The 26,479-nt window shown below is 47.3% G+C and overlaps 2 protein-coding genes across 14 annotated transcripts in view; one reads left to right on the top strand and one right to left on the bottom strand.

Annotated features, from left to right (window-relative positions):
- Window positions 1–20,713, top strand: part of PAPLN (papilin, proteoglycan like sulfated glycoprotein) — a 53,929-nt gene extending 33,216 nt beyond the window's left edge. Inside the window, exons 13-28 of the mRNA XM_052782265.1 lie at window positions 1,872–2,079; window positions 3,808–3,984; window positions 5,292–5,448; window positions 6,079–6,165; window positions 6,706–6,994; window positions 7,125–7,242; window positions 7,935–8,064; window positions 9,318–9,969; window positions 10,736–10,873; window positions 11,741–11,865; window positions 12,785–12,923; window positions 14,360–14,497; window positions 15,146–15,273; window positions 15,866–15,974; window positions 17,327–17,502; window positions 19,035–20,713. Coding sequence (XP_052638225.1) covers window positions 1,872–2,079; window positions 3,808–3,984; window positions 5,292–5,448; window positions 6,079–6,165; window positions 6,706–6,994; window positions 7,125–7,242; window positions 7,935–8,064; window positions 9,318–9,969; window positions 10,736–10,873; window positions 11,741–11,865; window positions 12,785–12,923; window positions 14,360–14,497; window positions 15,146–15,273; window positions 15,866–15,974; window positions 17,327–17,502; window positions 19,035–19,183 — 2,920 coding nt within the window. The 3' untranslated portion in view covers window positions 19,184–20,713. The remainder of the gene's footprint in view (window positions 1–1,871; window positions 2,080–3,807; window positions 3,985–5,291; window positions 5,449–6,078; window positions 6,166–6,705; window positions 6,995–7,124; window positions 7,243–7,934; window positions 8,065–9,317; window positions 9,970–10,735; window positions 10,874–11,740; window positions 11,866–12,784; window positions 12,924–14,359; window positions 14,498–15,145; window positions 15,274–15,865; window positions 15,975–17,326; window positions 17,503–19,034) is intronic.
- A 1,947-nt stretch (window positions 20,714–22,660) lies between these two features.
- NUMB (NUMB endocytic adaptor protein) overlaps window positions 22,661–26,479 on the bottom strand; it is a 96,555-nt gene continuing 92,736 nt past the window's right edge. For 8 of the 13 annotated variants that reach the window (XM_052782246.1, XM_052782248.1, XM_052782250.1 and 5 more), the window contains 2 exons: window positions 26,308–26,451; window positions 22,661–24,605 (listed from right to left, as the gene is read on the bottom strand). In XM_052782246.1, coding sequence (XP_052638206.1) covers window positions 23,896–24,605; window positions 26,308–26,451 — 854 coding nt within the window. In that variant the 3' untranslated portion in view covers window positions 22,661–23,895. The remainder of the gene's footprint in view (window positions 24,606–26,307; window positions 26,452–26,479) is intronic. The other 5 variants (XM_052782253.1, XM_052782254.1, XM_052782255.1 and 2 more) reach the window with 1 other exon arrangement.

Raw genomic sequence — 26,479 nt, 5'->3', positions numbered from 1 at the left:
CTTTGCTTAGATGGTTGTGCGTGCTCCCGGTAACTTGATTCTTATGGGACTGAGAAGGGGACAGTTTCTTCATAGCTTTTGGCTGCTTATCCTGGTAACTGTTGTCTTTACCCTGATTCCAGAGACAAAACATGAAGGGATGTTCTGGAAGATTTTTGTTTGATTTATCAAGATAAATAAAATAAAGGAAAAGAGAGCATGATGGATTGGGTGATTGAAGCATTGGCCAGGATGCCAGTGTGCCACAGCAAAAGCCTCAGTTTCTTAAAAACTCTTCTTTCTTTGGCATGGGCCCTATAGCAGGCAGAAAAGTACCTATAAACTGTGATGAATACAAGGATGTGACAGATTCAATACTTATAACGTACACTGAGGTATGAGGAGTAAAAAAAGATCAAAAGTAAAACAGTAGTCCCCCAGTAAGCTGCTAATAGCTTAGGACTTGCAATTCTTTGCCCCCTGATGAGGGTTCCAGCCTTATGGTTGACCTTGTCTTACAAAGAAAATGAAACAAGTGTCAGAGAGGTCTTGACTCGCAGCTGAAGGAAGCTGTAGTTGAGCCCATCCAGTTGATACAGCCTTTCTAAAACTGTACATTTGCTTTACAGGAGGCAGAATACATTGCGGGGGGGTATCCCCACTGGAGCTTCTGAAAAATCCTGATCAATGAATTTGTTTTGAGCCCTGCAACCACATTGCTCTAAGTGGCTTCTACTTGCTGTAGTTGTTCCCTTTCCAAAGGGAACAACTTATTTTACAGCAAAGGCCATTTGGTTTGGGGCTGATATTTGCATATTTAGCAATAAAGAAGGGTATCTTAAGGAGATGAACATGGCCGAGTCTGCTGTGGAGTTTCTGGTAGGGAGTGAATGTGAATTGGCTGGCTGAAACTCAGTTTAGGGGTGGTGAGGGCAGACCAGGGAAGCAGCTGGAAGGCTAGGGGAGAAAACATGAACTGCCTTCACTCCCTGGATGGGGCTTACCTGACTGCAAGGGGAGGTAGCAGCTGACAAGCAGATCATGATGCTCCCCCTCCACCACCAGTGCCTTTTGACTGCACAGTATGCTGGCATCAGGAATGAAACATCCTGTTGTCCCCGAAGCCAGGCCATGTAAGCTGTGCTCCCAGCTACCTAGGCAGCTCTGAGACACAGGAGCGGACAAGGGCAGGGATTTTAGCATCCAAACAGTCAGATTGTTTTGTGGACATTCCCCCTTCTGTTAGCAAGGGTATGTCATTTCTGCAACAGCTTCAGCAACCAAACACGGGACAAAATCTATTTAAAGTTCTTGGGGCTTTTTTGTGTGTGCTGCTGTTGGAGAATTTGGCTGATGGGAGAAATAAACGAGCTTTCTGCTGGCTGTCAGCAAAAAGTTCACAAGCGCTTCTGAGAGTGTCTGGCATGGTTTTCAGGCAGAGTGAGATCTTGGCTTGGTTTACTGTTTCTGATAATGGCTGGAGTATAATTGGTGGTTAGGCTGGTGTGGGTTGCTTTTCTTTTAGCTGATCTGGATTGTTTTCTTTGTTTTTTCTTTCTTTTTCATTGATGTTCCATTCCAGGCATGACATTTTTGAAGACATCAGGAGACCAAAAACCATGGAGAGAAATCTTCCCCCTCTGGGAGAGCTCTGCAATTCCAGAGGAACAAGTGTTTTGTAGTTGGGGATTTGTCTCTGGAGTGGGACTCATGCTCTGCATTGCCGATTAAGCTGGGCAGTGCTTGGTCAAATGGGAACTCAGCTTTGATTCTGTTCTGCAGAGGGACGTTTTTCTTGTCTGATTACAACGGCAATGCAGCACTGACCTCCCCTGTGCCTCTGGGCAGTTTAGCTGGGCTTACATTTGTTTGCTTGATTCTGTGACCTGCAGGTGGAAAACGGGGGAGTGGGGATCCTGCTCAGCTACCTGTGGCGGGGGCACCCAGACTCGCTCCGTTTACTGTGTGGCATTCGATGGTCAGAGCTCCCAAGGGGTGGTGGATAACGCTGAGTGCATGGCCTTCACACAGCAGCCTCGCAGCAGTCAGCCCTGCAACATGAGACAGTGTGCAACCTGGAGCACAGGGCCCTGGTCAGAGGTGAGTTGGTGTGTGGGAGGTAACTGCCTATTGGCACCTACTGAAGGAGGATCTGCCAAAGCTTAGGCATAAAGAGCCAGGCTCCTTTTCTGGGACTGTAAAAGGTGCATGTCCATGGATAGGTGGTGTGCAGAGGTATAGTACTTGTCCCTGCAATCCTCCAAACAAGTTCTCCAGCTATCTAGCAGCTATGCCCTCCTATAAACACATCCCTGTTTCTCAAAAGTGTGCATGCCCCTGCACCTCAGCTTTTCTCATTGCATGTTCTCTCTTCTCTGGTCTGCCAGTCCTTTCCCCATTCCTGTATTTTCATCAGATCCACCAGACCTGTCACTGGCTGAGTTTCTGAGTCAGGCCTGGTGAAGGCAGAGGGCAGGCATGAGAGCTGCTGTCCATCAGCTGATGATGTGCAGTAACACTCCCTCCTCTGTTAAACAGCAGCTCATGGCTCCTGCCTGTGCTGTTTATTTCCATGCATATTGCTGCCTCAGCTTTACTAGTCCTGGACACCAGTACTACAATCACAACAGCTGGTAAGCAAGATACTCTTGAAACACTGGCGGCCTGCTGTTTGCTGTGTGTCAGTGCAGGGCTTCTCCGAACACAGCTGCGTGGTGCATTTTTGATGCCGGTGTGCGTTTGTATCTCCAGGAGAGGAAACTGTTCAAACTCTGTGCTCTGTGCTGCCAGCCAGGCATTTAGACTGCATCTTATGTGCCAAGGGCTTAGAAAGTAAAGGTAGTATCTACTCAGTCCCTAAAGCATAAGTGAATTTTCCTCTTTTAAAGAAGCACATGCATGCTTGCAGCATTTGACTTACTGTCTTGTGGTGGTACTTTGAGTGGTGCAGCAGCATAAAATGCAACTTTGAGGCATGGTAACCTAGACTGTAAAGCCCCCCCCCCTTATGAGATGTGAGGTGTGAATACTGAGATGACTTCAGGGTTGCGGAGTAAGAGCACTGTTTGGAGAAGGCACTAAGTGTCATGTTCTTACAAACTGATTCCAAAATGATTAATTTTGGGGTTCTCAAAAGCGACTGTGTTTGTAGTCTCAGAGTCACCCTAGTAAATGAGTGGCTGAAACTCAGCTACGAGGCTCATCTAAGGTAATTCAGACTGTCTCCAAGTTAATGCTCTCTGTAAGAGACCTTGGTAATTCATGAAGTAGGCTGGATTCCAGGAAACACCACTGTGAATTTAAGAGGGCATTGAAAATGTCACACACCAGTTCCTAGTATGGAAGCTTTGTCACAACTCCACACCATAAAAATGGAGCACAAGGTCTTCAGGCAGAAGACATAAGCAATACAAGAACCTAATCTTTATATCTTCCCTTGTATCCTTTACCTTGAACTGATTTTAATCATGAGCAAGTAACATGAAGTTCCAGGTATTTCCTGCCATTTATTGTTCTCAATGTATTCTTCAGTATTGATATTTTTCCAGAATTATTCTCCATGTTGTCTTTGGTAGAGATCAAGAGAAGTGATGTGACTAGGCCAAAATCATCCAGTGAGCTCCAAATCTCCCAGACCCTATCCACCATGCCTTATTGTCTCTTCTACAGCATAAACAACTACTCTGCTAACTCCCATCCCAGAAGATGATTTTAACGATGGTTGGGGCAATCTCAAAATGGTGCTCTGCCCTAATGTTAGGGAGCGCAGCATGAAAATGCAAGTGGAAACCAGGTGCTTCCTTGTAACTGTTGGGCTCCTTTCTGCAGTGCTCAGCCAGCTGTGGGGAAGGGGTCCAGACCCGGACTGTCACCTGCAGAACGCAGCAGGGCTCTCAGGCTCAGGACCTCGCTTGCCTAATGGAGCCAAAGCCATTAGCCACCCAGCCCTGCCTTAAGGAGAACTGCATCCAGGAAATTGGCTGGCACGTTGGAGACTGGGGCCTGGTGAGCATTGTACTTTCATGGTTTGGAAATAACTGATTATATTGCTGTGCTCCTCGCAAACAAGCTTTGATCTGTGCAGTCTGCACGTTGGCTGTGGCTGGGAGCATGTACTGCTTCATTACCAGTCCCTTGGCTCACAGTTGCGTTGTAACTGGCACTAGTAATGCTCCAGTTAATCTGCTGCCTGCTTTGTATGCAGCTGCTCCAAAAATAAATCCTTCTGAGGGGGGGATTATAGTTTCAGTGTCAGTGGCAAAATGCAGCCAATAAGCTGAAACAATCCACTCTTGCTGCTTATTCCCAATTCTTCACTCTATCGCTGTGAATAGCAGAACAGCTCTCTGGCTGAGTATGGCTTAGAGCTCCAGGCTTCAGGACTGGTCATTGCATTTGGTTGATATGGTTTAAAGTACATTTTTATAATTGTTCAGATAACTCTGCTTCAGCTGGATTAGTCTTGTCTTTGTGGAGGGAGCCAGACTGTGTTCAACCTGGGAAAAGTGCTGGGGGGAGGAGATAAGGGTATATCCAATGCATCAGGTGACTTCCAAACACACTTTTTCCCTTCTGTGCTAGCCAGACCAGCTTGTTCTGAGTTAAAGCATGTTACATCTGGTTCTTCATGAGATGTGGACCAAGTTTTAATAACAGCTAAAGAAGCTGCATACCTTAGTCTGATCTTTCCTGGCCCCTGGCTTTCCGATATCAGAAGGGCTCCTACCTGCATGTGAGCAAGAGAGAAATACTCTGCCAATGTTTGTAGAGCTTGCCACGAGCATGTGTGTTACACAGGTATCTCATCCTCACCCCTCCCCTGAGCTGCTGCTCATTTCTACCTCTTCATCCACAGCTTCCAGTGAGAGGAACTCTAGTTGGTTGCTTACAAGAAAGCCACCAGTTTGCTTTCCTGTTGTAAACCGTTGTTCTTGAACACGTAGTTCAAAACTGACCCTTTCACAGCTAGTGGATCCCCATAGCATTGAGATGCCTTCAGGCCAGGCTGAAACAATTCACTCCAGCTCCCTGCCACACCACTGTGGGTAATAGCAGCTCATCTGGATGTTACACGCTGAGCATGGCTCAGAGCCTAATGCTTCAGGGCTGGGTGCAGCATTTGGTAAAATGGTTTAAAGTATGGTTTTCTAATTGTTCAGATGAATCCAGCTGAAATATTATTTGCTTTGTCTTGGTGGAGGAAGCTGTGCTCAGCCTGCAGCTAATTGTGCAGCTGTTCCACACTTCTGGTCTGTGGGGTTTCTGCATTTGGCCTCTGCTGCCTGCTCACTTGCCTTGTCTCTGTGCCCAAGTGTTCGAAGAGCTGCAATTCAGGCATCCGGACACGCCAAGTCATCTGCGCTGACGGCGACTCCAAATTCTACAGTCCTGAGACATGCAAAGCCATCCAGCCACAGAAACCAGCCACCCTCGGCAGCTGCAACATGCAGCCCTGCTACCTGCCACAGCGTGAGTGGTATTGCTGCACACCTAGCTTTTCCTAAGATGCTTTTGTTTAGGAGTAGAAATTCCCAGCTCTGCACCAGCTTATATTCTCAGCTTCTCACCTGCCTGTCTCCATCCTGTGTATTTGTTTTGTGCACATAACCATGGCATCTTCAGAGTCCCAGTACCTGTGCTGTTTGAAATGTATGTAACAGGCTTGGGACCAATGTTGAGGTGTGTTCATTTTGAATTCAGTATTCTGTGATGGCTCTGTCCCAATGTGTGCTGCAGACTGACCCCAGGACTCCCAGTCAAGAAGCCTGGTAACCTGGGCAGGCTCAGTAGCTAAAAACTATAAACAACTCTCATCCCTCTGTGGACCAGCTACAAAGGAGGCACAACTGCTCAGAAGATTTTGCTTGCTGTCTCTGTCTAGTCTTCATGCCAGAGCTGAAATGCTGACTTTTGTCTGCCTGCCCATTGCAGGTTGCTGTCCTGACAATCCAATTGAATCCAATTGCTGCTCAGCAGCTGTTCCAGAAGAGAAACGTTTTCATCAACTTTAGTCTCTTGTTGACTCCTGGATGCATTTGCAATTATTAGAACATAGGGCTGGTCTAAATGCACTCATTTTGTGTATATTTCTCTTTGCAGAGGTCCCCAGTATGCAGGACACTATGGGATACGATGTCACTCGCCAGTCCTTGCTGATGCGTTACAACCCAAACAGCCCTGCCACAGGTTTGGAAGAATTTTGTGAGTTTGGGTTTTTGATGATGGTGGACTTGAAATAGAGTGTGGTAGGGGGAAGGTTCCTCCTTTTCTTCATTTCTCTCTTTTCATGGGCTTCTAGAAATTCATGCAGCCAGGGACAAAGCGTAGATTCTTTTACACCAATAGTGAGCAGTATTTGAGTCTGTCCATGCAGAAGACTGTACAGTATATAGATCCCAGGTTTTGGCAGCATGACTTAAGTGCTGGCTGACAGAAATGCTGCCCAAGGCAGATCATAGGAAGAAGAAAGGATGATGTGAGGGGACCACAGTAACGTGGCAGGTGGTTTCTTGTGGGACAGCAGAAAGAATGGCCAGGGCAGTGAGGACCAGGTCACCTCAGGACAACCAAATGCAGAAGGGTGGGCCAGAAGACACACATCCAGGTGAAACCCTGATGCAGAAAAGCATGCCCTGTAGCCTTGGGCAGGTGAAAGAGAGCAGAGATGAGGAAAACTGGCAAGATTTTGATGCTCACCTGCATGCTTTAAGGAGTTCTCTCCCCCAGATTCTGGTGATGAAAGGATGCTCTCTGGGAGCTCCATGATCCATAGTACCTCTGGGAACCACCACATCCCATCCACCAAGGATCGTGGCATCAACTTGTTGCCTGTTCGCTGGGAATCCCAGTCACGCTCATCGGGTTCCCATCAGCTCAGCTCCTCTCAGGACCCCACTGCAGGGACTGGCTCTCAGGACTGTCATCGGAGCCCATACGGCTGCTGTCCGGATGGGCACACTCCGGCTTCAGGCCCCTTGGGGAGAGGTTGCCTCTTCAGCACCTGCCACCGAAACAGGTAGCTGGAAGTAGATTGGCCTGAGTGGGGAGGCATTGCCTTTCCTGGGGGCTCACTGAAATTTACTGCCTGTGCCTGTTGAGCTGGGCATGTCAGGTGTTGCTGCAGCCCTTCTATCTTCTGCCTGTAGGTATGGATGCTGTCCTGATGGAGTATCGGTTGCCCAGGGTCCAAACAACATGGGATGCCCACAATATTACCGTGATGTTCAAGTTAGCAGAAGTCAGCCCACTGCGGCCGCTCCAACAGTAAGTACAAAACCTCTGCATTTTAGGAGTCCATCAGATACAAAGATTCCAATTTGACCCCGGTGACTTGCATTGTGGGTTTCTCTTGTGCTCCATCTCTGCCGGTAATGCTGGAGAACCAATACTCCAGGCATGGTATCAAGCCCTTTGGCCCACTTCGCTCCTGTTCAGTCTGGGGCATCCACCTGTGATCCTCTGTAAGCAGGGGACAGAGTGGGTGGTTGGGAGATGTTTGAGAAGTAGAAGAACAATCATTGTAGAACTGATTGAATAATCCTGAGTAATCAAATTTCTGTTGGTCAGAAACTTGCCATTCAATTTCTAGGAGAAAAAATGGGAAAAACATGGACACTGTTAATTGCCTTTGTTTGTCAACTGCAGATTAATTGAAGACAAAATAGTCAGGGAGGCGATTCCTCTCGTAGCTTGGGGTGCTTGGTGGGGCCAGCTGAAAACCTGGCCTGCTGCTGGGCTGGTTAGGTCTGTCTTGCAGAGAAGCGCAGCCCTAGCTTCATGGCTGACGGCCAAGTTTCCTACCCCTTCCCAGCCTCAAAGCCTCTAGGAGGCAAACAAATAGTGGTTCCTCTAACAGCTGGCCTTCTGCAGCCGACAGCTTGGACACGGTGCTTTGCATGTGCTACTGTCCTAATGTCTGCATGATAACTTTTTGGCTTTCAATTCCTGTCTCTAAGGCAAGCCAAGCCTTGTCCCAGCAGCACCCCTCGGGCGAGTGCCGCAGTTCCGTATACGGCTGTTGTTTTGACAATGTCGCTTCAGCTTCAGGTCCTCAAGGGGAAGGATGTCTCAATAGGCCCAACTACCGTAAGTGATGCTTTGGCTTCTTGGTTTAGAAATGTAGGAAGAGTCCTACAGAATCCAGTAGCGTATGGAAGCTTCCTGTGTAGAGGCTCTGCTCTCTGTAAAATGTAGTAAATTATCTCTTTGAAAAGAAATTCTGCCTGCTGTCTGGGGCAGGGGAAGCTGGGAGGGAGTGTAGAAAAGCAGCCAGATGGTTCAGTTCTGTCAGCTACTGCAGAAATTCTTGTTGTCCTCTGCTGATAGTTGGACAGAAGTGTGTTTGTGTGATCTCTGTCAGTCTGTAGAACTTCTGGGGAGCTCTTTGCCCCTGAGAAGACACCCTGATGCAGCCTGGAGTGCTCCAAATTAGTTACCTGGGTTTAGGAGAAGTAGGGCCTCTCTGAGGAATCAGGGCCGTGCTCAGCCTTCAGACAGCCCATGGACAGGGGTGGAATGAGAGCTACAGCTAAGGATGGAGGTGTTGCTCAGGGCTGCATGGATGTTTTCAGCCAGCAGAGTTCAATACGGTGCCCGCTGTACTACGAGGGCACTAGAGCTGCTGGGCAAAAGCATCTCTGCTCCTTTAGTTCCCAGCTGTATCCTCTGCAGGCACGCTGCTGCTGCATTGTCTTGTCCTTTTGCCACAGCACAGATATTGCTTGGTGGCCCGCCCTGTGGGGCTGCCTTAGGGAAAGGGAAAGCTCTCTGGATCCTCTCTGCTCAACCACAGCTTGGCAAAGGACCCCTCAGTCAGAGCCCTGCCTCCAGTGTTTGTCAGCATGTGACTGTGATGATACCTGTGACTCAGAGCACAGGGCTCCATTTGTAGACACATTGGGCTGTGCTCCTCTTTATATCAATGTGTGGAGGGGTATTCTGTAATGCATGAGGTTTCACAACTGGGTCTAACCTACTTGTTTTGTGGGCTGGAAATGTGCAAACGGCAGCCACATCCCCCCTGCAGGAGAGGAAGCCCCAGACCCAACCTTGCATCTGCACAATTCCCTGAGGTTGTAAAGCATCCATGTAGCATCTAGATTCAGAAATGTCTCTGAGGTTGGTTCTCCTTCCACCAGTGGAAAAATGGGGGCAGAAAGAAACGTGTGAGCAGCTGCCCAATTTCAAAGCAGAGCTGGGTGCAAAACTCAAGTGTCCTATTTTCCCACCTGCCTTCTGCCCACAAGGTGAATCAGATCATTTAAGTAGGTGGCTTGAAGCACCTGGACCTTTGTGCTTCATGACCCTCATGTCTCCCTCTGTTCCACTCTTTTTGGTAGCATATCCTGTCATGTGCCTGCTGCCCAGTGCCCACGGCCCCTGCATGAACTGGACCACTCGCTGGTACTTTGTGACTGTCGTTGGCAAGTGCAACCGGTTTTGGTATGGCGGCTGTCACGGCAATAAAAACAGCTTTGCCTCAGAGGAGGAGTGCATGAGAGCGTGCCACAACTCTGAGGGGCTCAGTCCTCTGGAGCATCAGCCCTCCTTTGGCACAGGAACCCTGCAACACCAGCACACTGGCTCCCGCTCTCGTACAGGGGATGCTCGGGGTCAGCAGCAGCCACCCCTGAGAGAGTCTGCAAGTCACAGCCAAGAAGGAAGAGCCTATGGGGCTTCACACCCCACGCAAGACAGCCACAGACAGGACAGCTGGAGAAGTGAGGTGCTGCCAGAGTCTTTGCCAAGGACTGGTGTGCTGGAGAGCCAGCACTGGAGCACCCAGCAAAGCAGAGCAGACAGCCTGAGCCAGCTGCACTTGTGGGAAACAGCAGTGCCTGGCCCCTCAGAGAGGCAGAGTAGCAGTGGTCAGCAGATGCTGCCCCATGAAGGCAAGCAGTGGCATAAGGCTTTCGGAGCAGATGTTTCCATGACGGAGGGATTTGGGCACCAGACAGCTGCGGACCCGTTCCCAACACGGGCTCTGCACAGGTGATGATTTTTTAACACACACCCCCCCCCCCCCCCCCCCGTTCTGCCAGCTCATTGTGAAGCATCAGTGCAGCTTCCTCTCGAGTGAAAGTGTTGCCGCAGCTGGGACCAGCTAACTGGGAATACCATGCAATGGATTGGCTATACATGTGGCCCTTTGGTAAATCAGGCTATTCAGGCCCTGGTGTTATCTGCTATCTCCTTCCTTACACTCTCCCTGCTCCCTGACAGCACTGGAAGTATGCTGTGTGAAAAGACTGCAGGATCCTGGGGTCTTTGAGAGGCATTCTTACACTGTAAATGAGAATCCATAGGTGTTTTTCTTGTTCTGACCAACAATTTAGCTGACTCTCTGACTTCAGAGCCTTTATCTCAGCACTGCATGGAGCAGCAATGGGTTGTTCTAGGGAAGACTTTTAAGATGCAGAGTTTGGGTCAGGATCCAGACAGTGTCACCCTGAAAATCAGAAGCATGTAGAGCTAGATCTAGATGTGTCTGTCTGCTGAGCTGAACCTAGTTCCTTCAGAAGAGAGGGGTTGTAGGACTCTCTCTCTTCCTGGAGATAATTGTGGCATTCAGTCTGTCCAGAGCAGCCTTTGCCATGTAGGAGAGGGCTCCCCACATGTTGCCTGGTGCATCTGCTCAGAGCTGAATGGGCAGCTGGTCCTGCTTTGCTCTGTGGTTATGACTCATCCAGAGCCACATTAGAGGACCCAGAGGAGAGGAGGGCAGCAGAAGTGCCAATGGAACCGCTTTCTCTTTCAGACCCATCCTGGAGGAAGCCAAGCCCTCTCTTGTGACAGCAGTCGTGGGACAAAACATCCAGCTGGTCTGCAAGACAGGCATGTCCCCCTCCTCCAGAGTGGAGTGGATGAAGGATGGCCGACCAGTCTCCTCTAACAGGTGAGCTCAGCTCCCTTCATTGTAGAGCAGATGGGCTCCTTGCTGGGCAGAATGCCAAATATGCTTGCCTGCTTTCTTTGTAATCTTATTGTTAATATTCTTTAAAAAAAGAAAAAAAAAAAGGATGAATAAACAAACAAGCCCATATATTGACCTAAGAGCATGAACTGTCCACCTGGTCTGTGTACAGCAGAAACAGATACAGTCTGCAATAGTATTGAGGCATTGTCTAGTGTTATGAAGCAGAACAGGCACTGTCCCATAACAAGGAACTGGTGAAAGCTGACATGTGGGTAGTGATACAGAAAAATGTTGTCTCTGTTGGATTCATCTTGGGGCAGTGCTAAGTCAGTAGTCCAGGGTGAAGCTTGTAGCCAAATAACTCGGAGCTTCTCTGGCTGGAAGTTTCTGGCACTCCCATCTACGATACAATTTTTTTAAAACTACTTTTAAAGCTTGTTTTTCCTGGGAAGTCTGTTTTCAGCAACAGTTTGGAGCCAGACAGTCACTTTGTGTTATGAAAATCACAGTTAAGAAAAGCCCAGTTATGCTTTTCTGTTTGCAGATGACTGCTGGGGCTCAAGCTCCTGCCTGGAAGGGCAGTTTGCCTCCTCATGGGAGGGGGTTGCTGAAAGCAGTTCCCTGTTTTCCCATCTCGGTTTCCTCTCTGTTCCTGACCTCCTTTCTCCCGCAGTTATTTCCCCTGCCTGTGACCCCTCTGTGGTCAACAGGGTTTTGTTTTTTTCTAAGCCGGGGAGGGCACTACATGGTGATGGTTTATGTAACATCAGCACAAAGGGCTGCTCTGCCTTGGCCTGTTGCTGTCCGTGGCCAGGCAGAGGCAGTTAATCCTCGCTCCTGTTGCAGGCACACCTACCAGTCCGACAGCTCCTTAGTGATCAGCCACGTCAAGCTGGAGGATGCCGGGACTTATACATGCCTCGTTTCTGATGGGAGGACAGAGAGCCGACAGATTCAGTTACAGATCATAGGTGACTTATCTTCCACTCAAGACCAAAGAGGTAGCTCAGGGGTCCTCGTTAATGGTAATTGACAACAGGAGCAATAAAGCCAGCTGCAGGAGCAAACTTGGTCTGCTGCCACGCTGTGCTAGCAACATTGCCTTCACTCCATGGCAGTGGTGTCCCAAGAGCTAGTCAAAGCAGTCAGTCTCCTCTGCTGTACGGGTGCCAAGAGGGAGTGTGGAAGCAGCAGGGCTTCTTTTGGTGCTGCCTCACAATAAAGCCTTAGCCCTAAAGCACTCCCCTGCAGTGCCACCCCATAACCAGGGTTGTGCCTTGCCTGTAACCTGCCCTGTTTCCAGTGAGCATGTCTTCCTCCCTGAGAGCCATCAGCTGCCTCCTGATCCCAGAAAGGAGACTCCAGAAGAGGGGTTTTCTGCAGTTTCCTGGGCTCTCCATCTCACAATATCATGTGACCGGTCTGCCATAGCTGTCTGTGGTGGTGCGTTTGTTTTGTGTTTTGCCCAAACAGGTCCTGCTGGGTAGCAAACAGTTCCCTGTTCTGAAAAACGTGCCTTATTTAAGAAACAAAAAAATATGAAAGACTGGTCTCAAAAGATGGGCCAGCAAGGCACCCTGTAGCCTTCAATCTCTGAAGTGTACTTTGTCACAGCAATGGCACGTGGGGCAGAAGGCATTGTGGCCTAAGGGATGCTGCAACATGTTCACTGACAGAGGAGAGAAAGGAGTCTAAAATTGCTTGCCTGCAGGTCTGTGACTCTCATTAGTAGACAGCGCAGGCTTACTGCACTAGCCAGCCAGAAAACAGATGGCTGAAGGGCTCTTTGGCTCCAGTTCAGCAAGCTCTCCCAAGCTCATAGAAACCCTATGCAAGAGGTCACAGTAAGAAGTGTCCTTTTATTCACATATGGCATTTTATTTTGAATAGAGTACCAGAGCACTGTTCTGGCAGAGGGTGAGAGAGGTTGGGTCCTTCACAAGGAAAATCAGCAGCATCGAGAGCTATCCAGAGGCAGGAAGGTTGTACAAGCTGCTGGTTCCTCTGTGCATCAGCAGTTTGCATACAGGTAAGTTCACATACAGCAACAGTTTGTCCACCATGCCCAGCTGATGAACCATATGGTATCTCTTCATGTAGAAAAGCTGAACATTGGAAAGGTCCTGGGTCAGCTGTTCTAGGGCACGGTTGGGAAGCAAGCAGTACTGAATGGCTGACAACAGGAGCGGGAGAAGATCCCAGTCACAAGCTGTCTACTGTCCTCCCCAAGGGCCTCTTGAAAGTAGCATATTCTGAGCAAAGATGCACAGGGAGACTGACAGCAAAGGAGCTAGGTTCAAACGAAAGTAGAAATATCAGGGGCAGCATCCTTAGCTGTTCAAGTTGGTGTAGGCAGAAAGAGAAACCTGTTCTGGAAAAAAGCAAAGCAAATAGGAAATGCTTAACTAGCACAAAATTGACATATGTATATTAAAAAAAAAAAGCTCCAGTTACTTTAGCCCCCACCCATTTATTTTAAATATTTTGTCAACAAACCAGTCTGACTCAAAACTGTCTCCTCACTTACTGGGTGGCATATTTTGTAGCTTCTTGCATGTTTTTTTCGTGCTTCTAGGTTCCACAGAAATGAAAGGGTACAAATTATTTTTGCTTTAAATGCAGCATGTTGGGGCTCCAGATTAAATGGGACCATGATCTGATCCCTCCTTTCTTTTGAGTTTACAGCCTAAAACCTAGTCAATTTGCTGAACTCCCCAGCAGCCTCCTTAGCTGCTTCTGCCTAAAAGCAGGAAGAAGTGAGTCATTGAATTAAGAGCATTGAATTAAGGCTCTTTGGTTTTGTTTTTTTGAATTCAGGTCAGAGAATGGGGGTGGAGGAGATGATGTTTTATTTGACTCTGGGAACATCATGGTTTAGTTCCCTTCTAAAATGGTGTTTAGCTGCAGTTATAAGAGAGCAAAGAACATGAGGAGGTGGGTGGTGTGAGAGGCTGACCTCAACCTTTCTGCTGCATGAAGTAGATGGCCAGCTCCTGGGCCGTGCCTGCAGTCAGGTGATTGCAATGGGCTCTTCACATCCCCCCTAAAAAATCTGTTCATTTTTGTGTGCCAGATAAGCACCTTGGGGGAAGCTTGCTTGGTGCCCTGTTCAGGACTTTGTACCATTTGCCATGTGCTCATGTTGTTAACACTTCCTAGGCTGTTATCCAGAGGGATGCTATCAGAAACAGGGTTGCTGTCTCTAAAGGGTTAAGCTGGCTGGCAGGAGTGCAGCACCAAGCTGTGCTGAACTGGAGCAGGATTTGATGGAGGCTGCTCTTTCCTGAATGTTGTGAGTGAATGTTGGTAGTGGCAAGTATCAGCTCTCTGACGGGAGTGCAGAGACTGCCCTTTCCCGTTGGGAGGCAAAAAATAAGGCTTGTGATTAAAAAAGACCTTGTGCTGAAGGTCAAATGCTGAACGAGGAGGTTTCTGCATCTTTTGCTGTGCTTGTGGACTTTGCAGATTGAGAATGGATAAGAGTGAGCCCTCAGTAGTGGAGGCCAACGTTGGGGAGAGAGTCAGACTGCCCTGCACAGTGGAAGCATCGCCGGCTCTCACCATCGAGTGGCAGAAAGATGGGCAGCCCCTCTCCTCTCCCAGGTGAGCTCCCAGGTGGCTCCATCATACCCACAGGCAGGCTCATGTGGAGGAGAGCCTCCTCCTTGCCCTGCCTTCCCTGTCTCCTCCCTGAGAGAATGGAGCTGCTGGCTATGCAGCTAGGACCCGTCCTCCTTTATGTTGGCCAGCTTCTTCTATCAGGGCCAGGCCCTAGCCTCACTCACAGATCAAAGCCTGAACACTGATCCCTCGAGTGAACAGCTCTGATACAGGGTCTACAAGTGAGCCAAAGCTGAAATTCATTCGTGTACAAGATTAGCAGAAAGAGAACACATGACAAGCAAGTTTGCCAAAAAACAGCTGGTCTGTGAGCCAGGGCAGAGGTTCACAGCAAAGAGAGAGATCAGGGTGCCTGCAGTGTACTTTCACAGCTACTGGTGCTGCTCTCCTGCAGCTCCCACCACCCCCTGCTCCCAGAACCCTGCTCTAGCAGTGAGCTTTTCCAGAGTCTACAGGACTAGTGCTGGGATTTGAGGACCAGGGGTTGCATTACAGGTTGAACTGAGCTGCTGCTAAACCTCTGCTCAGTGTTACTGCAAAGTTGTGCACGAGGCTCAGCTTCAGCTCGGGTTGCTGGAGTCCATCCTGACCCAAGCACAGGCTGAGGGGCTTTCTGATTTTGTTCCCCAGACACAGGCAGCAGTCAGACGGGGCCCTGGTGATCAGCCGGGTCAGCTCTGAAGACGTTGGCTTCTTTACCTGCATTGCCTCGAATGGACGTGACCAGGACCAGCGCCAGATCCTGTTCCGACCTCTAGGTACTGGATGGGTGGAGGCATGCCTGGCATGTCTGTACACACACACGTGTGTGCACACAAGCAGGAAACAAGGAGGGCTGGGTGGTGTGGGTTTCTTGTCTGGCCGTGCCTCTTGGCTTCACACCTCATCTTTAACAGGCAGCTTGAGGGCAAGGGAAGAGTGGGTTGGTTTACCCCATGGTAATCTGTGTGTGTCTAGTAGATTGTGGTGCACCAGGCAGCTGGGAAGAGGGACTAATAGCACCGTAAGAGTGACTCTCAGGGCCTTGTTTCTGGGACACTGGTGTGGAATGGGTATAGGAGCAAGAGGAACTAAGGAGATGGTTCTTCTGTGCATGTGATATGCTTGTGTCCAGCTGGAGGAAAAAGCTCTTTGAGGCCTCTGCTACTTGCCCTTGCTTGGGCCAAAGCTCTTAGGAAATCCTCATTCCCCATAGCAACAGTGTCATAGATCTAAACATGCTGTTTCAAGGCCTAGGGGCTCAGAGCTCATCATAGCATATGTTGGACTTTTCCCATAAGGGAATGCCCCTACTACCACGGCCAGCATGGCATTGTCTTCCTGCTAGCGATGATTTCCCTTCTGGTCTAGGAGAGCTGAGGATCACTGGTCTTCTGCCAAGCATCATGGTACCTGAGGGAGGGACGGCTCAGCTTCACTGTACAGTGACTGGCAACAATGTGAATATAAGGTGGTCAAGGTGAGCGAAAATGAGACTGAACTTCCCTTTCCTTCTCCTCCTAAACCTCATCACTTACCCTCCAAATAATAATGCAGAATGCCTGCCAGGGAATGGAGAGACCCACGGTTCTCAGCCCCAGCTAGCATCACCTACCCTTTCCTAAACAACTTGGCTGTTACCCAAAAAATCCTGGGCAAGATCCCTGTGGGGTGTGGGGGTCACCAAGTTCGTATTCCAGCCAAATGAGGAGGAAAGCAGATGTTAAGCTAAGATTTCATGGAGTTCAAAAGGCTCCATGCTGGAAAGCTAGTGAAATTACAATAGCAAAAACTAAAATGAGTGATCAGAGGAAGACCTTTAGTTTCAGTTGGTCTTCATAAAACTCTCTCTGCCTAACCCTAGCAAACATTTTAGCCCCTACAATAACAGCGACTCTTCTCCCAGCTTCCTGCTGCAATAGTTCTCTCCCTCTATTGTCAAGTGGGAGCAAAGGAGGCTTAAAAGCATTTTAATAAAGGTAAAGGAAAAGCTGTGTCCTCTTCCCTTGATGGTTTACAGGGAAACTGAATTTGTGCAAGTGTTTGGTGGTTTGTTTTCCCCTATTTGAAAATAATCAGTTCTGGTTTAGAGCCTTCTTGTGAAGGATACGGAAGAGGGATGGATTGGTAGTTGTTTAAATCCCTCTGCTCCAAGGGGTAGGACTGAAGTGGGCCATCTCACAAAGAGAGCTTTTCTTCCATACATAAGTTTGGTATCCAAGTTAACAAAATGATGCAAGTTTCAGAGTCTGAATGAAACCCTTTTCAGTGAAACAAATTTCATTTCCTTGGTAACGAGGAGTTCATAATTCAGGCAGTTTTCCTGCTGGGCACAGAGTATTCCAGGAGGAACAGAACAGACACAATCTTGCTGGTATTTTAAACGTGTTTTTTTTAAAACAAACTTTTAAGGGAGAGGAAAGAGGGCGCATTTCTCACTACCCCATATGTTCCTCAAGCAATATGTGCTGCTATCAATGCCAGCCAAACAAGGACTGCCAGACCACAACCTGGAGAGAGGGAAAGGCACCCTGGATTTTCTCTTAGTTCCTCAAACCTCAAAAATGTGTAATAGCAGAAAGGGCAATGCCTTTATACAGAGCACACAGCTAGCTACCTCCCACGCAGACAGCGGGCTAATGGATGCAGACTCACTCAGGCTCATGTTACTATCCAACTGCAGAGCCAGGTTGTGGCAAAAAATTTCTTCTTCCTTCCTGCTGAATTTGTAAAAATTCACGCCTTTCAGAAAGCATCAGTTCCCAAAGAGCAGAGAGCACTCATTTAGCCCCCGTGGGTGGGAAGAGCGATACAAAATGTTTTTCGCCACAGGAACGGAGTCCCCATGCGGGCAGATGGCCGCCACATCCACCTGTCCCAGGATGGAAGACTGATCATAAGCAACGTTCAAGAGGCCGATGAGGGATCCTACACGTGCAGTGCCTACAGCAGCAGCAACTCCGTCAGTGCCAGCACGGAGGTGAAAGTGCTGAAGAGCAGGCCTAGCAGTGAGTACAACCTAGTCTCCCTGCTCCTCCCGGCACAGTGCCTGCCTCTTGGCCGCTACTACAAGTCTGCCCGTTGTGTGTGCCCGTCCACCACCAACCTCGAGCTTTGGGGAGCAGCAGGAGCCTCGGGTTGTGCTAGCCAAGGAGCCCCACTTTCCCTGGGGGGGAAAGCAGGATGGTGGAAACATGCTCCCCACCAGTGTGCGGGGAGCCTAATTAACTTCCTGAGGCCTGTTGTGGTTTAAGCCCAGCCAGCAGCAAAGCACCACGAGGCTGCTCGCTCACTCTTCCACCCCAGTGGGATGGGGAGGAGAAAATATAATGAAAAGCTCATGGGTCAAGACAAGGACAGGGAGGGATCACTCACCATTTATGGTCACAGGCAAAAACCAGACTCAACTTGGGGAAAAAAATAGAATAAATTTAATTTGTTACCAATCAAATCAAAACAGGATAATGAGAAGTAAAACCAAATATTAAAACACCTTCCCCACACCCCTCCATCCTTCCCAGCTCAACTCCACTCCCCATTTTCTCTCCCTCCTCGCCCCAGCAGTGCAGGAGGACGGGGAATGGGGGTTGTGGTCAGTTCATCACGCGCTGTCTCTGCCGCTCCTTCCTCCCCAGGGGCAGGACTCCTCACACTCTTCCCCTGCTCCACCGTGGGGTCCCTCCCATGGGAGACAGTTCTGCACAAACTTCTCCAACGTGGGTCCTTCCCATGGGCTGCAGCTGTTCAGGAACTGCTCCAGCATGGGTCCTTTCCATGGCCTGCAGTCCTTCAGACACAGGCTGCTCCAGAGTGGGCTTTCCCATGGAGTCACGGCCATCTTGGGGGCATCCACCTGCTCTGGCATGGGGTCCTCCATGGGCTGCAGGTGGATATCTGCTCCACTGCGGACCTCCATGGGCTGGGGGGGACAGCCTGCCGTCTCACCATGGGCTGCGGGGGCATCCCCTCCTCCCCCGCTCCTCCTCCGCTGCCTTCCTCACTGACCTCGGTGTCTGCACAGGGGTTTCTCTCACATCCCACTCCTCTCCGCTGCAGGTTTCCTTTCTTAAATACATTATTGCAGAGGCACTACCACCTTTGCTGATGGGCTCGGCCTTGGCCAGAGGCAGGTCTGACTTGGAGCTGGGGAAGCTTCCAGCACCTTCTCACAGGAGCCACCCCTGTAGCTGCTCCTGTGCTACCAAAACCCTGACACAGAAACCCAATACAAGGCCAAAATGCCATAGCTCGTTGACCAAATAGTTGGCTGCAAGATTCATATTTGGACTCTGGACACTGGCTTTACACAGTGGACTCTCCTCAGGAGATCAGCCCCAGAAACTGCATTCTCCTCCTGTATCTCACCAGAGGTGTCAGTTTCTCTCTGATCCTCGATGTTGGACTAAATCAAAAACAATCCCCTTAGAACTGGCAGGGTGGAGAAAGCAGGAATGTGCTGTGTCTTTTGGGAGGGAAACGAAACCTGAGGGTAAGCCCTGGCAGTGTATTTACAACTGCTTCACCTTTTGCTTGGCTGCAGCTACCGTGAATCATGTTGTGGACCTGAGCAGAGAGTGCGTGGACCAGCCACACCTCGCCAACTGTGACCTGATCCTGCAGGCCCAGCTCTGCAGTAACGAATACTACTCCAGCTTCTGCTGTGCTAGCTGCTCTCGCTACCAACCGTAGGCCAGCCCTCCTCATCACCGCGGGTGACAGGCACCTCCATGGCCACATGAAAGTACAGGTGACCGATTACAAGACTGGCAGTCTGAACTCTGTCCTTTTACTGCATGAAACTGTTCCGGGAGCTCTGCCCTGCTGGAAAGTTCAAGAGGGTGAATTGAACAGAGTGTAGTGGGTGTAACTGTTCAAAGGTGGGAGACCCACCACCCTCAAGTTTATTGCAAACTCCTTTTTTCCCCCCCGTATGCCTTGCTGTAGCTAATCCATCTCTTCACTTGAGGGTAGTTGCTGTCATGCACAGAACAAGATGATATTGGGAATGTAAGAATGCTGTGATTTAGAGAAGGCAGATAACCAGCATGAAAGAGGGAGAGACCAATTCTTCATACAAGCAAGAGAGACAAGTGCTCTTAAAAAAATAGTTTCTGAAGTGTTTGAAGATGGGCCTGAACTGGCTTAACCAAAGCACTAATGAGCAATGAACATTTGTAATCCTGGGGAGCACTTTCCATCTAAATGCAATGACTCTGGCCGTGAGAAACAGTTTGGTGCATGTAAAATTAGTGTTCAGGTCCTATGAGATTACTGGCTCTAGGGATGCAGCTGTAATGTCACGTTACTGTAGCTGTTTTATCCAGTAGACTTTAGACAAATTTCTAGTTGGGTCAGTTTGGTTTCTACTTGACTGTAATCAGCTTTGGAGTGAAATGCAGAAGCAATGCTTCACAGAAAGCTTAAAGACAAAATAGAAGAATACTTTTAGCCCTTCCTGAATGTTAGGGGTAATTTAGATTAATATACCAATACTCTTATCTGTTCTGAGATGCTGCACTTTAAATATCACTTGCTCTAGGAAGGCTCAGCAGATTATTTGATTTTTTTTTTTTTTTTTTTTTTCCCCTGAGCCAGAACTGTCCTGTTGAATTTTATGCAAAGCTGGGCTCAGTGGTAGTGTTGCGCTGAGTTTCAGCTTGGGGAGGCAAATAATATACACATAGAAATACATGTAGGGTCATTTGACTTGCCAGAATAAAATTCCCAATGATCGGCTCTAGTCTCAGTTAAATCCAGGAGAGCCTGGCTCTGTGCGTGGCCTGGGCTGATTCCTGCTGCTATGGGCTAACAAGTGAGGATGTGCAGATGCAGGGCAGCTATAGCTGAAAAGCATCCCTTCATTTCAAGTCTAACACTGAGTGGCAGTGAGTGCGTATGAGGCTCTGAAAGAGAAAGTCTCAGGCAGTAAGGGGTGGGGGGGAGGTGAGATTATATCATGATTTGTTAAACTAGGAGAAGCCCTTGGCTGTCTTCAGTATCTCAAAATGGAATTATTTCTGAGCAAAAGCATTTTTTTACAGCCTCCAGAATATTGTTTTATCCTAGCATCAGCCCTAATAGTCCCCCTCGTCCTTATTCCAAACTCCCTGCTGAGACTTGGATGGGTTAATCATAGTAATTGGCACTATCACCCATTTATTATTTGCATAGATGTAGCTATAAACTAGTAGACTGGTGTGTAGTGTTGATGTTTTGGTTGGGGGGAGTGTGGGTGGACGACTGGCTTTTAAAATTTTTTTTATTTTTTTCTCCTACTTCTGTTACTTTAAGGCTTCTAAGGCAGGCAGCTAATTCAGGACTGTGCTCACACCATGCTCCTCTCTTAGTCCAGACTCAGTACTCAGGGCAGCAGTAATACATAGGTGTAAATCCCCAGGCTTGACAGCCTAAAGCTGGTAAATCAGTTCAGATGCACCTAAAAATAAGAATTGCTAACCTAATGATTGCACTCTCTTCAGCACAGGTATGGTTTCAGGATTGGACACACTGCTTTGAGGTGAACAAACTGAAAAGTCTAGAAGCAATGCAGTAAAGGAGTGAGAGGTGACAGTCATCCAGCTATTTGGGGGTGGGTCTTTCTGTGGTGTCATAGATTCTGCTTGCTAGAAAAGACAAAAATAATTATTTTGCAGTTAAGACCCTTTAATTTGATTAGGGAAAACTTCCTCTGCTGTAATTCACAGTGGGCATTACAGTGTAAGGTTTGAAGTTGACATCCTTGGATATTTAAGAACAATGAGATGGTCCTCAGAACTTCTAATTATGTTTGTACATAATTTTGCATTTAATGTCTCAAACCAGACCAGCACCTTTTTTTTTTTGTGTGTGTGTGTATAGGATATTTTAGTATATAGTATGACTTTGCCTTTTGAGACCAGGGACTAATGACAGACTGTAAATTCCAGTCCTAGCAAAGCCCTCTCAGTTCACATGCGGCAGGCATGTGGAGGGTAGTCAAGGTCTGGGGACGTGCTCAGGAGCACAGTTACAAGTTGACTGTGGTTGTATCGGACCCTTTTGTCCTGGTGAGTGTTTATTCTGACCTCCTTTCAGCTGCATAACCATGATAGTAAGGATAGTATTGGAAGGCATACCATCACTGTAATAGTTAACTAAAGGGTCTTTTTACACCACTTCTATTTGACAAGCTGAGCTTTTCCTTCGATGTAGTACCACTTAACTGCCTAACTGAATGTCTACTTTTTTAAGAATCAGGATGTTCAATGGATTGTAGGAAGGTCATATCTCTTTTACTGTTACCTCCAGGGCAGGGGAAGGGTGTAGCTATACTAGGCTATTTTCTGCTGAGCTTGGGGTGCTATTGTGAAAGATATAGAACTAATAGAATAAGCTATACATGCTTTCTTTCCCATTATAAATGTCTATAAACATGTGCTTGCTTTCTGAAAGCTGAAAAAAGCACTAGTACCAACTCAAATACCATAGGGAATGTTGGTCATTACTATTCGTATCATACTCAAAACAGGTAAGAATTTGTAAAGAAAAAAGTCCCAGTTTTCTAGACCATGTCACCGTGAGACTCGCTGTACTTGCCTGGAAATGGGAACTGCTGGTGAGCTCACCTGCTAGGGCCAAAGGGAGCATTTCTTCCCCTTTGGGTTACAAAGTCTGACTTTTCCTTGTGTCTAAACTGACTTGATGCACGTAAGAATGGAGTAAGAAAGAGCCAGGCATACTAACAGGGTAGGTATCAGCTCACTGGAAGAACAGAAAAGGAGTGAAAACACACCATCTTCCCATATGGGTTTTAGGATCTTCACTCCTTTTAGTAGTAGGGGAAAGAAAAAATCTTTTCTCTTTTTGAATGTCTGTCTGTGTATTTGTCTCTCTGTACAGTATTAGCAAATACAGTGATGCAAACCCAAAATCTGATGTTTTCAGTAAAGCCCTCCATTTTAGAGCTTTAAATAGCTATAGGTCACAAGAATATTTGCAAGTTCAGTCTTAAAGTTCAAGGTAACATAACATGGTGTACAAAATGAGAGGGGTTAAGATACTCTTATTAAGCTTCTAGGTTGGCAAGCAGGCCTCATCTACATTCACCTACTAACACAGAAGATACCCAGAAGGGCAAATGCTGAAAACTGAATGGGGGGTGGGAAATAAAGCATTCACAGACACTGCTTCTACCACCAACATTTATTTCTGTTAAAGCAGGTTATAAATCATCAGTACAAATATATATAACTTACATTTGCTTGTAAGGCCAAAGTTTAAAAGTAAAGTTAAAATGAGATGGTTTTCACAAGTCACCAGAGGCAAAACCTGGACCAGCTGCAGCGTTTACCACAAGGTTTCACAATCAGTGGAAAAAAAACCCAAACCAACCAAAGTTAAAAACCTCTATGATCTATTGACAGACAAACATAAAATGGTTTCCCAGGTAGCCCCAGGCTGTAGATATGATTACAGTAAGTTGTCACAGTAGTGTTAGAACCAATAGATTAAGACAAAGAAACTGCAGCAATACGTAAAAGGAAAAAAACATACTATATATAATATGTAGCTTGATTCTGATAAAAACCAGTAAATTTTCCCCATGGTTTTCAAACCATGACAATACTGTTCTTTAATTTTCTTTATTTAAAACTACGATATAATGACTTATTGGTTGTGATTGTTGTTGCAATATGCTACTTACAATGAACAGATACAAGAACAAGCTAGAGCCCCTTTTTCCATCCCCCCCAATATTACTTACAATAAGAATCAGAGATAAATCAATCTTATGTACAATTTCTTACATCCAACCCCCTTTTTTTTAACCTTTGGCAAGATTACTTACAACTCATACAGCTTTTAATATCCAACTATTTAAAATATTCTAAATGCATAAAAATAAAGATTTTGGCTTTACTTTATTCTTTACATATAATATTCACTTTGTTACTCAAAATGGAAGCTCAACTTTTTCCACAAACCTAGCTTTTGCTAAGCAGGTGACAATCTCCCACCCATATCCACCCCCCCACCCTACCCCATTTTCCCTGAGGGGGAACGTCCAGGACTCACAGGGCATGAGAAGGACACAAGTAGAAAATCTGCCTTCCTTTCTGTGAGATAATGGATGTTTCTGCAGACGAGGCTTTGGGACTGGGTGCCTTTCTTTGCTCTGTTTGACTTCCAGCTTTCCAAGTGAGGAAGGAATGCAGACTGGGGTGGCTCCAGGATTCCTTTTAAGAACTGCACATTAAATTCTTGTATGTTTATATCCTCCCCATAATTGCTCCCTCTTTCTAACCCATTTTTGTTTGAAGGGACCTTTGGGATTATCAAAGCAAACTGATCAGTAACAGTCCCCTCTGCTCCCTTTATCCCTCTATCCTAATGTACAATTTATCCACACCCCACAGGACTGCTTAAAGTTCAATCTCAAATGTCTTCTGTAAATCACTTGAGAAGGGGTTAGTTGGAGAGGGATTAGTGCGCTGCTTTGCCTTGCTCTCTAGTGCTGCCCATTGTGCTTCAAACGGGTCTACCTGCGGAGCAGCTGCGGGAGGCTGCGAATGCTTGTCCTCTGCAGCCCGTTTGCCACTGTCAACTCCGTTGAAAGCTGCAGAGCCGTTGTGCTGCGCAGGTGGATTGAAGAAAGGGCTGGTCGTAGCACTGTTGCTTTCATACTGAGGGAACGTCTGCTGTTTGACAAGACTGGGTGACTGATGCGGATGGGCTGATGGAGCGTGGCCTGCAGTACCAAAGACATTGGCTACCATCTGGGAAGGTGTGATTCCGACCACAGGTACGCTTGGGGCTGCATAGGTCATCCCGTTTGCTACAGCATAGGGCTGAGCCGGAATAAATGCTGGCTGCATGGGTGGTACGACACCCACCGGCACAGGCTGAGGTGCAATGAAGGTGCTAACCGGGAAGGCTGGTGCTGACTGGGAAGCTGCTGGAGGAGGCTGTAGGAGTGGCTGTGGGGCTGGGGTTGGGGTTGGCTGCTGTTGGGCTCTGACAGTCTTTGAGACCTCTTCCAACCAGCGGTCTGCCTCTGAGGGGGTACGTCTGTGATTTCCTTGGAAGAGACTTGGTGAGGCTGCACCTGAGGAGGTGCTGCTCCATTCGGTGCCTGGGAAGGAAAGCATGGGGAAGTCACTAATATTTCCACCCCTCACCCTTTTATCAGTTAGAAAGGCTGGAGGATGTACACAAGAACAGACAGGCCTCCTCCCTCCATGGTTAAAAGACTGCTACCAACACTGGAAGCATATTTATGCATCCACTGTACTGTTCTGTTATAGAAAGACATTGGTCAAGAAGGGGTAGAGAAGAGCTTCTTCACTAAAATGCAGATTTTTTTTTAAATTTTTTTTTTTCTCTTCCTGGCAGACATCTGAGACTTTAGGGCATGCAGGAGACCTGCCACATGCACTCATAATTTAGTGGCAATGATCTAGTCCATAACCACTAATTCCTCTAACTGGGGAGTATCAGTTTCTGCATGTACAGCTCAGGACTGGTGGACCGTTGGAACACAAAGCTATAAGAAACTGTTTTTAAGACTCACTTGCTCTGTTTCCTAAATTAAGGCTTTACCCTCTAAAGGACAGTAATGTAGTGGTACTGGGAGTTCAAGACAACATTCATTTTTTCTGTCCCATACACACTGAAGTGAAGTGTGAGTACTTACTATGATATACAAGAACATTTAAGGCACTACATCTAATCAAATTACTATGACTCCTTTATATTCTTCCCCCATCTCCACTCACTCTTCCCTTACTCTTTTCTTATATAACTCAGGCTGTTAACCTCTCAAACTTATTTGCAATGTTCAACACTTAGCATTTTAAACTTCTCTCCTATAAAACCAGCTCTGATTTTAACTCATCTTCAATGATTAGAAAAACCAAAACCAAACCCACCATCATTTCCATTCCTCCCACAGTTTCAAAGCTATGTCCCACCAGCTGAATTCTGGTTTTCCTTCACCCTACAGTTTCAAATCCTCTTTCCCTCCCATAGGGCCTTGCCAGGTTTCCAATGTGATGAGAAAAGCAACCAGGAATGGTAGAGATGGCTCTACAATTCACGTGTTATTTGGTGTTTTGAAGAAGTCAATAGTCTGCTGTCAGCCTGATCTAGTTAAACACCATCTAAAGCTCAGTTTACTGTTGTTTTTACAGTGGGAACGGTTGAAGGCAGAGCTTAGAGACTCTCTCTTATGGGGGAAGACTTACTGAAAATGGGTCTGGTATTCTTACAAGGCCAAGTAGAACCTACTATTTCACTAGCAAAGTTTCTCTTTTTGAGTTGAGCTTATACCAGGAAATGATGTTAGTTTGATTGTAGCCTTCTAGCACCTATGTCCACATGGGTGACAGCCATTTAAAGTACTACCTTGCATTGTATGTAACTACAGACAAGGACTAGAGGGACAGACTAAACAGAAAAAATGAACCTCTAAAGCCTTTAAGCAACCAACTTAATCTCTCCTTACATATGCTAGTGGAAAGAATGCACAAAAATTATTTTGGGTACGCATAGATTCTTCCCTCTTCATCCCCAAACACACACTATTTCATTACTTCCTTTTTAAGCACTAGATTTTCTAAAATGCTGCCAAAATAAGAATCAGTCCAGCTTATAGACCCAGAACCAGTAAGTTCATCGCTTCCCTCCATCCACTCGTGCAAAAGGCTACTACTTCCGGCTTTTGTTACTGTTCCTTCCACTTGCCATTAAGTGGCATTGACAATTGTCTCAAGGGCTCAATTATGCTTTAGATCCAAGTTCTCATAGCAATGCACCGGATCCACTTCCAATCTTACCAGCAACCATGGCTGCAGCTCCAGTATTAGCAGCAGGAGCATGAGCCCAAGGATTGGTTTCACGAACTGGCATAGCTGTGGACACTACAGCAGCTTGGGATGGTTTAGCAGCAAGCACACAGAAGGCAGAGGCAGTGCCATTAACTAAAATGGGAGCAGACAACATCAGTAC

The sequence above is a fragment of the Harpia harpyja genome, chromosome 3 (assembly GCF_026419915.1).
Source record: "Harpia harpyja isolate bHarHar1 chromosome 3, bHarHar1 primary haplotype, whole genome shotgun sequence".
Lineage (NCBI taxonomy): Eukaryota > Metazoa > Chordata > Aves > Accipitriformes > Accipitridae > Harpia > Harpia harpyja.
The sequence above is the reverse complement of the archived record's forward strand: the minus strand, read 5'-3'. Positions and strand labels throughout refer to the sequence as shown.